This window comes from Neodiprion pinetum, chromosome 5, assembly GCF_021155775.2.
Source record: "Neodiprion pinetum isolate iyNeoPine1 chromosome 5, iyNeoPine1.2, whole genome shotgun sequence".
Lineage (NCBI taxonomy): Eukaryota > Metazoa > Arthropoda > Insecta > Hymenoptera > Diprionidae > Neodiprion > Neodiprion pinetum.
In genome coordinates, this window is record NC_060236.1 from 32,752,117 (window position 1) to 32,767,419 (window position 15,303).

Here is a 15,303-nt window from a genome sequence, read left to right on the forward strand (position 1 = left end):
AAGAAGTCTTGGCGAAATCTTGAGAACCGATCATCCAACGGTTTTTGAAAATTTGGTATTGGTATTCCTGATTAACTCACATGGTCACGAAATTCGACCATTCGAAGACCAGCGCATTTCAAAGAGGGTGCAAAACTCGATCGGAAATATCCAGACGCCTTGTGAAAGGGGGGGTGAAAATTCGATTCAAATGAAGAGCGCGCCTGCCAGCGTTCCATGTGTGCGACTCTGCACACGGCCGTGTTTGAGCTAGTCCTATACCTCCGATAAAATAACACAGGTTGTTATGGGAGAGCGTCGTCTGGAGCAGAGAGCTCGGTAGAACGGAGCGGGACTATTGATGCAAAAATTTGAATTTCCCTCGCCGAGCAGTCCGCGGCTCTTTCCCGTTCCTCTTTCTCCGCATGTATATACATATCATCACGGTGGGACAGAAAGAGGCGAGAACCACTCGGCGTCGTCAGAATGGAATCAATATACAGCCCGGCGATAATTAGTGCAAGGATTTTTTTCCACCATGAGAGAAGCGGCGTCGGTTTTCCAGTCGCCAGGATTCCGAGGAGAGGATATGGTAATAGGAGTGACGTATCACGTGGGTGGAAAGCCCCGAGGTGCGGCTCCGCTGCCGGGGACCAGGAGGAGGAGTGAGCTCGTTTGGCAATCTTGGGGGATTCCCAGGATACAATGGGATCTCAATACATCACCTCGCTTAACCCACCTCACTTCTCCAGATGGCGTAATAGCTTAGGAGACGGTGTAATAGCCGGTGGTTCCTCTCTGAGGGTGCTGGGAGCCCCGTGCCGTCTACAGTTCAACAGGCCAAAATGGAACCATATTTCTCTGCTGCATTCACGTCGAAACCTTGAACACGTTCCTGAACACCAGGATTAATTGCTCTTACGGGATGCTGCATTGACTCTTGAAAGATCACTCGAAAACATGGCCCTATATACCTCTAGAAGAACTCGGTAACCACGAATATCATATGGCTGGATTCGATATGTTTTAACAGTCAACTGGGTGAACCATCATTGGGATAACATCGGAAGATACTATGGAATTTTATAGGTTGCCAAGCTGGAACCATATATCTCTGCTGCATTCACGTCGAATTCTTGAACACGTTCTTGAACACCAGGATTAATTATTTTTTTATTGGGAGGCTGCTTCGACTCTTGAAAGATCACTCGAAAACATGACCGTATAGCTCCAGGAGAACTCGGATATGGTTTAACAGTCAACTGGGCGAACCATCATTAGAATAACATCGGAAGTTGCTACGGGATTCTATAGCCTGCGAAACTAGAACCATAAGTCATACCAGCATCGACGTCGAATTCTTGAACAGACTTCTGAAGACCACAATCAAATGCTTTCGCGGGATGTTGCTTGAACACTTCAAAGTTCATATCTAAAGACCGTCCCGCAGCTGCATAAGAACTCGATGACTACGAATGTTCTGTATCTGGATTCGAGATGTTTGATCAGCCAACCGGGCAAACCACCACCAGGACATCATAATGCTACGGGATTCTATAAGTTGCTTGGTGTAATAATATGTACGTCTCGAGTATTTGAGTGGTTTTGAGAAAAGGAAGGCTTGTTTAATCTACTCGTGTGTTTGTCGTGCGATGATGAAACAGCCAATACGGTTTGGTCGATAGGTTCGAAACCGAGGCATTTGCTGCAGGAGAGACTAGAGAATCATTCTTCGGTTCCACGGAGGCGTTTGATTCCGCGATGCTGGCCACCTCGATGCATATTTACGGTGCTCGAAGCGTGGCGTTGAATATTTGCGAGAAAAATTGAACGGGATAATATTCCCGGTGCATCCTAGAGTCTCATCCATACGTTCTGGACGTCACCGGGGCGTTGACACTGTGCGAGGCTGGTTCTGCAGAGGCCCTCTCCCTCATCACTCTCCTCTCCTTCTCTCTCCGGTGGTCAGAACCTCCTCCTCCTCCTCTTCCTCCTCCTCCTCCTCCTCCTCCTCCTCTTCCTCCTCCTCCTCCTCCTCCTCCTCCTCCTCCTCCTCATCCTCCTCCTCCTCTCGCACGTCGACTAGCCTCTCCTCTGCCTTTCCTCTTCTCTTCTCTCCTCTCCTCTCGTCGTGGCATCGTCGCCGTCGAAAGGCGGAGTCGACGTCGTGGACGCGCACCTTTCCACCTGCCCTGCCGAGCGACACGCCCCCGCAGAATTCTCTCAGCACCGCCTACAACCTCACCATCTCCTCATCCTCATCCTCATCCTCATCCTCCGCGTCATCCACCTCCACCTCCAACTTCTCCTTCGCCTTCTCCTTCTCCCACAGGCGAGGTCCTCCCGGCATCAAGATGCAAGGTGCGCTCTTATTACTGCCGTAGAGAGATCGAAAGAGAGAGAGAGCGAGAGAAAGGGCTGCTCTCCTCGAGATTTCCCACCATCGGGCGATGGTCCATTCGAGTGTCATCCGGATCTATGACACTTACGATCTCTGACCACCATCGATCCGCATCTCTTTTATCCATACTTCACTCTTCCACTGAGTAGGTATACGAAAATTGATGGGCCTGCTTCTGTCACATGGACAAGTGAAGTCAACGCGCATCAACTATTTCTCTGAGGAACTCTTCGACCATTCTTGTTTGGCGACACTGACTGGATGTGGGAGGAAACTCTCTGTACACACGGGGGGAATGAGAAAGAGAAGGAAAAAGTGAAAGAGAAGGAGAAAGAGAGAGCGAGAGAGAGAGAGTAGAATGGAAAATGGCCGAAACAAATCTGGGCAGGTTGAAAGTGGGGAAGGGGAGGGAAGCCGAATAAAATCGAAGATGGCTTCGCAGGGTTGGCTGGCTCGCTCGCAGATTTTCTCCAACTATCAATCTTGACTGTTATTACTGGCCGAGTCAAGAACAAGGCGAGAAAGATGGCGGGGGTGGGTGAAGCAGAGCTGGCGAGGCGAAGGGGCACCCGGGCTTGTCTGGGGGTGGCTCAGCCGAGGCTGCCGGGGTCGAACCCAGGCATCTGGGCTTCTCACTAGTCGCTAGGTACGCCCGCGTCTGCCCTGATCTAAGTGAATACACCCACCTGCGCACATATTACCAGAATCGAGAAGAGGCGATACCCGTTTTTTACCTACAGTCGTGCGTTTCTCACCCTTTGAAGCTTTCTTCTCATCCCAGTCCATTCCGATGGATCTTTTACGTATACACGCTATTCCAATCACTCGACATTCACTTGGAATTCTTAATGTGCCTGATGATTGCAAGTTCGTTGTAGACGTCGAATAGAATGTGCATCATCTGTTATCTTTCCGCTTACTATAAACATAAACTTCAACCCTGCCATCTGATATTATGTTTCAACAACAATACGGCACTGTAAAAAATGGTGGTGTTAAAATTGACCAACATTTACCGGTACGAACTACTATATAATAGAACCATGTTTGACATCAATATTAATTCAGATTATAGTCTATAGAAGTCCACTTTGCATTTTTATCATCGTGTGCGATGGTCCAAACGTTGATACCATCTATGAACATCGAGACAAAATATATTCTCATCCTAATTTCAAGGGATGGTAAAATCTAACTGTTGACCTCTAATAAGCAGATCAACATTCAGACACTGTTTTAGAATTCTGTCGTGATATTATCCGAAGAAACAAGACAAACGTATTTGTAAATTTTCCGTCTTACAGATGAACAAGTCTCACTTATATCCTTGAAATCGTGTCATATATTCACAGATTTAGCTGAAAATTGGCATGTAATAGACATTTATTTTCGAGCAACAGAATCGGAAACAAGACACGTTGCAATTCCGTTTCTAAACTGAACTTGGAAGACGCGTTAGGTAAACGTTACGCCCAGACAAACCCATACCCTGCACGTATAATCTGCCGGGTTTATAATGTGCAGGGAATAGAACTTGCCTCAGGTGAATTGACTCCATGAATCTGAGAGGTGCAGGAAAGACGGTGGTGGGGCTCAGTCTGAGGTTCGAGCTAAGAACTCGGCAGCCGCCGGGGGAATGGATTATAAATTTTTCATTAGATTTCCCTGTTTCTTGAATTATTGAGCACGACTAAGAATTTCACTGCGGTACAGCGGTATCGAGCTTTCTGTGTATACGTATAAACTAATTCCCACAGGCTGCGAGGTCGATTTCCAAAGTGCCTACGATAAACGTTGGATTACATCGATTTTGGACATCACGAACATGTCAATTTTCCAATCATCAAGGGGACCAGGACATTGAATACAACAACTATTTTTTTTTTTTTCACTACATATTACCTGTGATGTATAAAATCTATTCACCGTTATCGATCTTGACGTTATAAAATTCTGGAAAAAATTCCGAAGATCCAAACTGACAGCAACTTACGATGTATCAAATTTAGATGAGATTTGTTGAAAAACAGTAATAAAAATATTGATTTTTCCAAATTTCTGTTTAAATCAAAATTTTCGAATGGATCTTCACCAGATACCTGCTTTAGTTTTGAACTATTCACACGCACGAGGTGGACTTGATTTATGGAAATTGGAAGTGTTCGAAAAAATTCTACATCACAAATTAGCCAGCATCAGTGCAATCGATGAAAAAATTTAAGATAACTTTAACCCCTAGATTCGTTAATCGCAGTTCATTCCCACGTATGAAATAGTAAATTTTTTTGCATGTACACACCGTTTGAAACGGAGATTTCAACATTCTTCGAAGGATATAAGAGACAGGAGTCGACGCGGCGAGGGTTTCTTTTCCTCCAAGGGGTTGTTTAGAGAGAGACGGACAAAGGTATACGCGGCGGGAGAGGAAGAGAGACAAATCGAGGGTGTATATAGGTATACGTAGCACGTGGGATGAGCTTCGTGCGCCTGCTTGCCTGCCTGTTTCTCTCTATATATATTTATCGGGGGTTGGCAAATCCCCCCCACTTGTTGTGCCTTGCTGTATAGTCTGTATAGCTCTGAGGATGGGATAGGGATGGGGGTAGGTTCTGTTGACGGTGAGTTTCTCCCTGTGTATCGAGAAACCTCGATGCTGGCCCAGGCGATGCTGCCGGCAAATAGGTGTACAGTGGTCACCACCATGGACGCCTAATCGAACACGGATTAATTTCAGCCCCCTTAAATGAACCGCCGCGGTGTTGAAAGGTATTCTTAAAACACCGTTGCTGGAGAACAGCAGCAACGAGTCATTGATTTTTCACTTTGATACGATAGAAGACAAATTCCCGGTACATGGTTTGTATTAATTGAACCGCTTTGGGGGTTCAATTCAAAGGAAACCGAAGTTGGCTGTGACCGAATAATTCGGTATGCGGAGAGTCGAGTCATTCATCTCGTGTAAGACTTTTGTTTAGCATTCAGCGCGAAAACCGGCCATCAAGCTCCTTACTTCTCGGTTTCGCACCCTCCGTTCCTCTCCTTATTTTCACCTTTGTGAATTTCGTGCGAATTACCGCAGTGAGAGAAATCCACGAGAAACCAAACAACGATACAGTTCCAGTCGTGATCGAGTCGTCGATATACTAGCGGCTCGCTCCGAGAACATAGACAGAGACACATACCGATAATTAATTAACGAGAAAGCGCATTAGTATGCGACATAGAAACGGCGGCAGGCAGCTTTCGGAAGAAACTACGAAATTCCGAGGATCTGCTGCATTGCAGGCTAGACTCGAGAGTCTGAGACTGAAAAGGAGACGTGCACCGAAGGGGAAAGAAGCAGCGACCCGTCGTTCACGTCCCGTAGGGTGGATTATAAAATAATAAAGAGAGAAGATTATAAGGTTCATCCAAGGTTCTTAAACGTCTTTGCTTTGGAGCTGAAGTCATGCTTCGTAATTTGCTGCAGTGAACATATTATTATCTCTGAGTTAAAAATGACGGGTTGCGATCTGCATGTCCGGAGAACCCTAAATTGGGCCTTTCGGAATCATTGGTTTGAACGAAGGATGAATCCTCGTATCGAAGATATTGAAATCGCATGGAGTCTAGAATAGTCATCTCAGCTATTCATACTTCACATGTTGGGTTAAGAATCTCATTGATTGAAGTCATCTGCACTGTTCATGGACATGTTGGTTTAGGAACCTCATTGATTGGAGTCATCCGCACTGTTCAAGGACGTGTTGGATTAGGAACCTAATTGATTCAAGTCATCTGCACTATTCAAGGACATGTTGGGCTGGGAACCTCATTGATTGGAGGTATCTGCACTGTTCAGGGATATGTTGGGTTAAGAACCTCATTGACTGAAGTTATCCGCACTGTTCAAGGACATGTTGGATTGGTAATCTCATTGATTAAAGTCATCTGCACTATTCAAGGACATGTTGGGCTGGGAACCTCATTGATTGGAGGTATCCGCACTGTTCAGAGATATGCTGGGTTAAGAACCTCATTGACTGAAGTTATCTGCACTGTTCAAGGAGATGTTGGGTCAAGAATCTCTTTGATTGTGAGTTTGGTCAAGAAACCATTGACTTGATATTACGTAATACATTTTTATCTGAGTTTACTAATCAGCTTAGATTATTGATCAGAAATATTCTTGAAGTGTGTGAGAGAAGTGCAGATACATAATAATTTCGGTTCGGTTAATCGACGCCGCGTCTTATTAGTAGTCAGAGTGTAAAATCGTCGGGTGGGTTTGTAAATGCTAACAACGTTACGTAATTAGGTAAAAAGTTCTGTAATCAAGAAGTGGATCTTCTTCCCGCGGCTTGTCTCTCCAATTCGCATTAAAATAGTCGCGAGAGCTAGTGGAGAATAAAGACGGAGAGAGTGTGTGTCCTGCATATCTTAAAACCCTGGGGCGAGTTTAAACTCCTCTTCCTCTTTCTCAGTCTCCTTCTCTCACTCTCTCTCTCTCTCTCTCTCGCTCTCTCTTTATTCGTCTTTCCTACTCCGTCTGTCGGCATGAAAAGCAACTTCGAGTTGTAGAATAAAAAAGAAATGACATTCTCAGACAAGCTATTTCTACAATTATAATCCACCAGCTGCTGATTTGAGATATCGACACTTTTTTGCACACTGCACATGTAATTATAAATATTTATCTGCTTTAAATTACATTAAATCTTGACTTGCTTAAAATAATCACTCTGTGTGCTTACTCGGCAACTCAATTACAGACTCGAGTGGATATATGCATACAAAGTGCAGTAAAGCTGTTGTTGCCTCGTAACAACATTTCCAACGAATTATGACGTGCTCGGTATTCGGTGACTCCGGCTTTTATTGACGTCACCTTGCTCTCCTCAAATGGTATCTCAGCATTCCGATAAATACAACGAGAAATACAAAACGCGGATTCAAATCTCCGCACAAGTCTGTAAAGTGAGGAGTAATTGCACACGCTCGTTATTCCGTCATCGTTGCTGTATCATCTTCACTTTTTTTTACCATGTCTATTATTTTATATTTTCGTTATTTTGCTTTCTTTCTTTTCCACTATTCTCGATTCAATTCATTCAACTCTTTTCGCCGACGTTTCAACGCTCTCTTATCTTTCACCGCGGTACGTTATTGCACGCCTTATCAATTACATTGACGGGATAAATTTTAATCGTTAAAAAAATGTGTATGAAGTAAGAGAAGAGGAGAAAAAAAAAAAAAAAAAAGAAAAAGTGATGCCGCATCGTGATAACTGTTATATTCGTGTTATATACGAGAAGAGCGCAGGGTTAAGGTCGCGTTTCAGTTTCCGCTGCACTTCGTTACACGTCATTCGGAGAGTGGCAATCGATCGTAGCGTCGGTCAGAGTATAATTAGATTTCATTGAATGTCGCCTGGGCGGCAAGCATACATATCTATATATATACTGAAAATAACATAACGCACGAAATTTATATTTTTATGCCTCGAGATTAATATAATATAATATATATATATATATATATATATATATATATATATATATATATATATATATTTTATTTTCTGTATTTCTAGGTTACGTGGATACGTCAATTAATACCGATTTCAAGCAATGTCAGAGTTTAGACTCGCGACTCACGGATCGTTATCTAATCTACGTATATACGTGTTATCCATACACATACATGCATATATATATATACGTGTTATCCATACACATACATGTATATATATATATACGTATATACGTAGATTAGATAACGATCCGTGAGTCGCGAGTCTAAACTCTGGCATTGCTTGAAATCGGTATTAATTAACGTATCCACGTAACCTAAAAATACAGAAAATAAAAAAATGAAAACTTTACTGAAAATAACATAACGCACGAAATTTATATTCTTATGCCTCGAGATTCCAATTGAAAATAATGCAATGTTAAAAAATAAATTTTGAGAAACCTGGACAGAAAAGGAATTCACGTTATTATCACTAGAAATCGTGTCGTTCTTTTTCCGTAACTTTTTTAGGGTCAACGCAACACTTCGACGTTTCACTTCTCTTTACGCTTCTTTGATTTATCATGTATTTGATCCACTCGTTGACTCAGCCTTTGAAAATTCACGATTCGTACAAGGCGCGGCTGTGTTTCACATCCGGATTGTTAATTAGCTTTGATAAAAATAATTTGCGCCCTAATTGCCGTAATTAATTGACCGATTCAATGCCGATTCGCCGTTCGGTCGTGATATTACAAAGAAATACGCGTTGTTCGGAATCCGAGTGCAAATATATCCCGTAAGAAAGTTCCCGCAAACATTTATGATGGAAAAGCTGCATTGGCACGCGTATCGTTAAGATAAAGCTCTCCCGGTTACAACGTTGAATGCGGCGTATAGAGAGACTTTTATGCCTGCGTAACTTCTTTCCCTCGGTATTGTTATATCTCTGGAATAACGGGTATTACTGGTCTATAGGAACTTATTTATTGTAACCGTGCTGTGACGTGAGATAAAAGATAAAAAAAAAAAAGAAATAAATAAAGGTAGCACGAAACGATTCTTCTCGATCCTTAACCAATTTCTACGAGCTTATCGATCATATTAAGGAAGAAATTAAAAAATTTAAAACGATTGCCGTTATTTGAGTCTTGTTTTGGTCTTGGTGTAATTTTTTTTTTTTTTTAATTTTTAAACTATAATACGTATACTTTTGATTTTGATCCAAATTTCTTTTGCAATCGTCCCAACGCTGAAACGATACCCTGAATTTTTTCAGATCTTTTCTTTCACTGGTTAACTATTTATAAATATTGAGAGTGATTTTGATAAAGACACTTTTTTAAAAATCTCAAAAACTGTATTTTTTTCAAACATTTCAAAACTATGTCCAGAATGAGTCGATTATTCTTCTATTTTTTTTTTTCAACTTTCAATTTTCTTGTTCAACTGAAAGATTGTTTAAACGGTCCGATAGTTTACAGAAATTCTCAAAACTTCTATCTTTCACTTAGAACATTTCTAGACCGGTTTCGTTATCAACTTGATAAGAAAAAGTTGAATGTGCCAAAAAAAAGTAGACAGAAATCGCTTCATAATGGAAAACAATCTAGTAATGTGCAGAACTGAAGTTTTGGGAATTTTTTCGTAAATTTTCAAGCCGTTCGAACAATGTTTTAGTTGGCTGAAAAGATTGAAAATGGTGAAAGAATGTGTAAAAAAAAAATCAACCCATCATGGACCTAGTGTCGAAATGTGTGCAATGTAAAATACAGTTTCTAAGAATTTTAAATAAGATCTTTTTCAAAATCACATTGAATATTTATAAATAATTGGGCAGTTGCATGAAAAAATCTGCAAGAATTCAGAATACTGTTTCAGAGTTGAGACAATTGCTAAATAAATTTTAAACAAAATCAGAAACGGTGAGTGTCGGACGTTGATCAGTTTCGCATGGAATTCCCTGTACAATATATTGAAAGCTTGTTTCGAATCGTAGTGAATAAAGATTGTTAAACAAAAATCTTGACAATCCTCTGACACAAACGGCAAAATAAGATCGGATGTAAAAACGATGATTTTCTTCGCAGGTAAACGGTAAAAAATGAGGTTTACATTTTCCCATCAATTTTTTCCACCGACCTCAAAATAATTATGTTAAATATTTTTCCACAAGCTAGCTACTCGAGAGTGCAGAAGAATCATGAGAGAAGAATTTAGAACAGGGAGGGAATTAAAGGAAAATAAAAGGCGAGACGAAGGAAGGAAGGAAGGAAAGAGGAAAAGGAGGAACGACGTCGAGGGGACGAGTTTTTAAAGAATCGAGGCAAGATAAACAGCTTTTTGAGAAAACAAAGCAAATTATTAATACACCCACGTTTTATACACCGTCTACCCACCATATCCGAGTCGAGATACCTGAGGGGGTGTTGAATATAGTGAAAAAGAAAATTTCGGAATGAGGAAAAACGGGGAATTGCTGAGAAAAGGGACAAAACCGAGGTCCCTGCAATTTTTACACTCGCCGGATGACAACGAGTGGATATAAATGTTCCTCTTTCGAGAACATTCGGTATCCGGAGAATTATTTTCCCGCATACAGTCAAAACCCCGAAGTATGCGATGCGAATTTCCTACCTCAAAATCACAGGGCAGAAGAAAAAAAAAATTCAAAAATTGTATAATTTTCTTCTCTTTGTAAACCAGGTTCAATTATTATTCGTCTGAATATTTTTGGTACCGTTTATTTTTTTTTTGTTTTATTCATTTTTAATCTCAAATTTATGTATTTTTCAAAGCTTTGTTACAACACTTCGATGTGGCAGAAAATTATTTTCTTTCGCGCGGTATTTTTCGAAACAATGTTCAATGAAGAAGAAAAAAGAAAAAGAGAAGAAAAAAAAACGAGGAAAGAAAAATTAATGAATAGATTCTAACGAAACAAAAAAAAAAAAAAAATTGCTGTGTAAAGAATAAATAAATGTTTCACTTACACCGTATCGTGATTGACCTCTCAGGCTCGATTGCCAAGGCACTGCTGTTGGCTGAAAGTGTTCCTTGATCCAGGACCCGTTGTCGAAAGGATTCTCGCCTAAATGACCCTGTGAAAAAAAATTACCGTGTGAATAACGAAAAAATTATGAAAATTCAGGATGACTTTTGAAGATACACTTCCTCGAAATATTCTGAATGATAATTTTCGCGCAATTTCAGCCAAGCAATTTTACAGTACCAAGCTGCAGGTAGTGTGTGAAAAATATTAGTGAATTTGGATAGTTGAAAAAAAAGCTGTCAAAACGCTGAAAAAAAAAAAAATTAAATCAATTCCACTTAAGGGGGCATTTAGAGGAATTTCAGATCATTTTTTTTTTTTTTTTCTCTCATGCGGGTAAAAGTTTAAAATATTTTTAAAGGTCTTAGGTACGCATTTCTACAACATATCTTACAAAGTAAATTTACCTCATTAAATCCTCTTTTCGACGCGTATCAAGTTGATGCGCAAGGTGCAATTTTAACAGAGTGTACGAAAGGTGGAAATTCATTCCACGCAAGGTTTCTCGCTTAATACATGCAGCGTAAGCATACGGATTCTTCTGGCATAATATACTTCCAAATGCCCAAAAATTGTCACAAAACTTTCTCAATAAGTAATGTTCTTGAAACTATGAACAACAAAGCACTCGCACCCAAATTACTCAAAGTGTTTCAGTTTCTTTGAAAGAAAGAAAAAAAAAAAAACTTCCAATTTTGAACCATCCCAGCTGTACCTCCCCTCCCCCCCCCCCCCCCCCACCCTCTCTTATTCCACTAACTGCGGTTGAAAAAATAAACATAATAACACTTTTTCAAGTACGATTGTATTATTTTGACTAAACGGATCTAAAATGAATCCGATTTAGCATTTTCCTTTTAGTTTCCTACTTGTTTTGTTTTATTGTTGGACAGTAGATCAGATTTTTCGTACTGACTTTTGTTTTTTGTTTTTTTTCTGTTCGTTTTTGTCTCTCTTACGCGTTTACCTGAGGCCTCAGATGAGGATTTTATTTCGCGACGTCTTTGTCACACCTAATATAAGAAGAATAAGAAGAAGACGAGGAAGAAAATTTTGTAATATATTCCCACCGGGTGATTCCGGCTCGGGCAACTTTACACCCCGTAAGCCTTATTTTTCTTTTAACTTAAACTTCTATAACCTAGAGGTTTCCCGAAGAAGCGGGAAGATGCGGGAAAAGACACCCGGGCAGCAGCCCCTCGGCCCTGCCACTCTTTCGAATAAATCACAGGGTATAATGAGTACAATTTATCTTCCTTGCATGGTGTGCAGGGTACAAGGTATAATAAAAGGTGTGTGTGTGTGTGTGTTTTTGCGTGTGTGTGACTCCCGGTTGCTGTGGTCCAGAGATCAACGCGGGAATCTCTTTCTTATTTAATTTTTTTCTTATCCTCTCCTTACTCGCGTTACACAAAATTGAATAACGTTGCGATTCGGTTTTCCTCGATTTTTTATTTGATTGATTTTTTGTTTTTTTTTTTTAATTTATTTCTCTCGCACAATTTCGCACGGATTAAAAATTTTCTTCGACGTAGCTTAAAATTTGTCTGATTTTATTCCATGAGTCTTCTTTCCAAAACCTCATCACACGTTTGGGTATAAATTTTTTTAATCGAACGAACCGACGTTGCGATACGAAAATAATTAAACAAAAACAATTGTTCGGAATTTTGTCTCATTTTTTTATTTTTTTCTGTTCATTTGTGTTTCACCGTTGCTTATTTTTACGGTTTCGGGATAATTTTACGACAGACAAATGCGCATTGAATGGTTAAAGAGTGAAACGCACAGGGGAAACAAATATACACGTATATAATTGTATATATATATGTGTGTGTGTGTGTACGTATATAATATCCAGATATGTAATATATTTTATGACAAGCGGGGGGTTGGCTCGGGGGCAAAGGCTCGAAGGTGATTGTAATAATATTTCAGAAAGAGATTTATGCAGCATTTCAGATTGCCCCTGTACATAAAACGCATTTAAAATTCCTGAGGCACGCGAAGGCCGATTTCGCGACTCGCGATAACGAGGGAGGTACTGTAAGAGAGCGAGGAGAGGAGGGGGTGGAATAAAAAAAAAAAAAAAAAAAAGAACGAAAAAGGAAAAAGGATAGATAGAGAGAGAGAGAGAGAGAGAGAGAGAGAGAGAGAACAGAGAGGTGCCAAGGGTAATTGGCAATATCTATCGAATTTAAAAGTAAATCTCACCGAAAAAAGGGGGACAAGAAAAGCAAAAAAAAAAAAAAAAAAATTAAACAAAAAAAAGAAAGAAAGAAATACCGCCCCGTCGGAATACGCCTAGCGGGGTTGATTTTGAAGGGGCAATAAAACACCTTTCAAGTATCGCCAGCAGCAGCAGCAGCAGTAGCAGATTTAGGCGTGCTACGGATACTCCCAAGTTTAAATTGTCTCACATTATTTCATACCGTGTATCGCCAATTTATAAATCAATGAAAAGAATGTACCAGATTTTTCTTTTTTTTTTTTTTTTTTTTTTTCTCAACTTGAAATTACTAAAAATTGGTATAAACTAATATTTGTTGATGTGATTGCTTTTCAAAAAAAAAAAAAAAAAGAATTAACACAAATTTTCAATACAATTTTCTCTAAAAGAAACCAATTCTTCGGCGCTGTTTAGATTACAGAAATTGTTTTTATCCAAAGAGTAAGACGATGTTCCTAAGAATTGAAATCGGTTTTGTTCTCTAGCTTGCGAAAGTTGAAAAACTCGGTCTAAACTTATTTCTTCGATGATCGATGATCGATCACGATTTGAGTTTAGTTTCGTGTAAAAGGACCGTTTTCTCCGCAGATAAAGAAATATGAACGTATGGAAACAATTGAACTCTACGGGCCGGCTTGATTGTACCCCAGAAATATTTTCATCCGTAAGTCAGGGTAGCCAACTTTGTACTTATAACTCGAAGCGTGGCATGAAACGTCAGAGCCTCTTCCGCGTCGAGTAGCGAATTAAAATAAGATTGTTTCGATGAAATCGTAGAAGTAATCGGTGATCGATAAGTTGACAGTAAAAGCTCAGCCTTCCCGAATCGCAACGTGAAATATTTAATATCCAATTGGCCTTAAAGATAAATTCGCAACGTAACCTCTTTAAATCGCGTTTGACAGCTGAAATTTAAGTTGGCCAGTCTGCGTGAAGAAGCAAATCTCGCGCATGCGCAGCCAGGCGGTCAAACTAGTAATTTCAACGTCTCCTCCGTCGGTACATCTCCAACCATGAATAATTATTTACATTGAGTTCTACGAATAGAAAGAAAAAAAAAAAAAGAAAAGAAACCCTGATAAATATCAGAGTTGTTCGAGTAAATACACAAAAAAAAATTATCAAATTATTCGTCACGCATACGAATTAACCGGGATTTTCGGAATAATTCTATCCAAGTTCCTGCTAAACTCCCGCCCTCCTTAAACCGTTTGACAAGGTAAAAGACAACGACTGCAATAATAGCCGTAATTTCGTGCAATTTCGTATATATATATATATATATATACGTGCAGCTTAAGCGCATGGAAAGTGGAAGGGTATAGAAGCGGAATAAGAGATGGAAAAGGAAGAGAGGCTTGGCTGGCAGAGAGGGAGACAAAGTTGCGGATTGAAAGAGTAGCAAAACGGCAGGGGGAATTAACGCGTGGCTGGTCGAGAGGCATTTAAAATTCGAACACCAGCGTGGATTCGTACGAACTAGGTACGATTTTACACACACGCGCGCATACATGTATATATATATATATATATATATATATATATATATATATATATATATATATATATATATATAAATGTGTGCGATGCGTGTAACGCGAGCATGTGTGTAAACGATACATGGAGTAGAGCCGGCAATATACGGTGGCTAGAACCGCGCGTATACTGCCTCTAAAAATAAATATGTTGTTTATTCACAAGTAAACCGGATGCCGCTGTTTGCTTAAGAACAAATTGTTTTGTTAAGTTTGCCGGTTGCCCGGGTTAACTCTCCTCCCTTTCTCTTTCTCCCTCTCCATCTCTCTCCCTCCCTCCCTCCCTCCTCCCTCCCTCTCTCTCTCTCTTACTATATATATTTACACGTACACACACACACACGTACATATTTATATATTATATGTTACTGCTCACGCAGAAGCATGTATACACACAGCTGCGCAACAGCCATCATAAACTGAGAGGGAGAAGGAGGAGGAGGAGGAGGAGTTTGAGACATTTTCTAAACACTAATAACAACCGGTAATAATTATAATCGTAAGGAGAATTTTGTGTTCTTGTTTATTTGTTTCAAATTTTCATTCGTCTTCTTTTCTTTTTTTGTTTTCATCTTTTAATTGCAAAGAGCTACACCTTCTGACGTGACCGTTG

General features: G+C 40.1%; 1 protein-coding gene across 4 annotated transcripts in view; it reads right to left on the bottom strand.

Annotated features, from left to right (window-relative positions):
• FoxP (forkhead box P) overlaps positions 1-15,303 on the bottom strand; it is a 219,557-nt gene that overhangs the window by 111,361 nt on the left and 92,893 nt on the right. For all 4 annotated transcript variants that reach the window (XM_046625288.2, XM_046625287.2, XM_046625293.2 and 1 more), the window contains one exon: positions 10,867-10,974. In XM_046625288.2, coding sequence (XP_046481244.1) covers positions 10,867-10,974 — 108 coding nt within the window. The remainder of the gene's footprint in view (positions 1-10,866; positions 10,975-15,303) is intronic.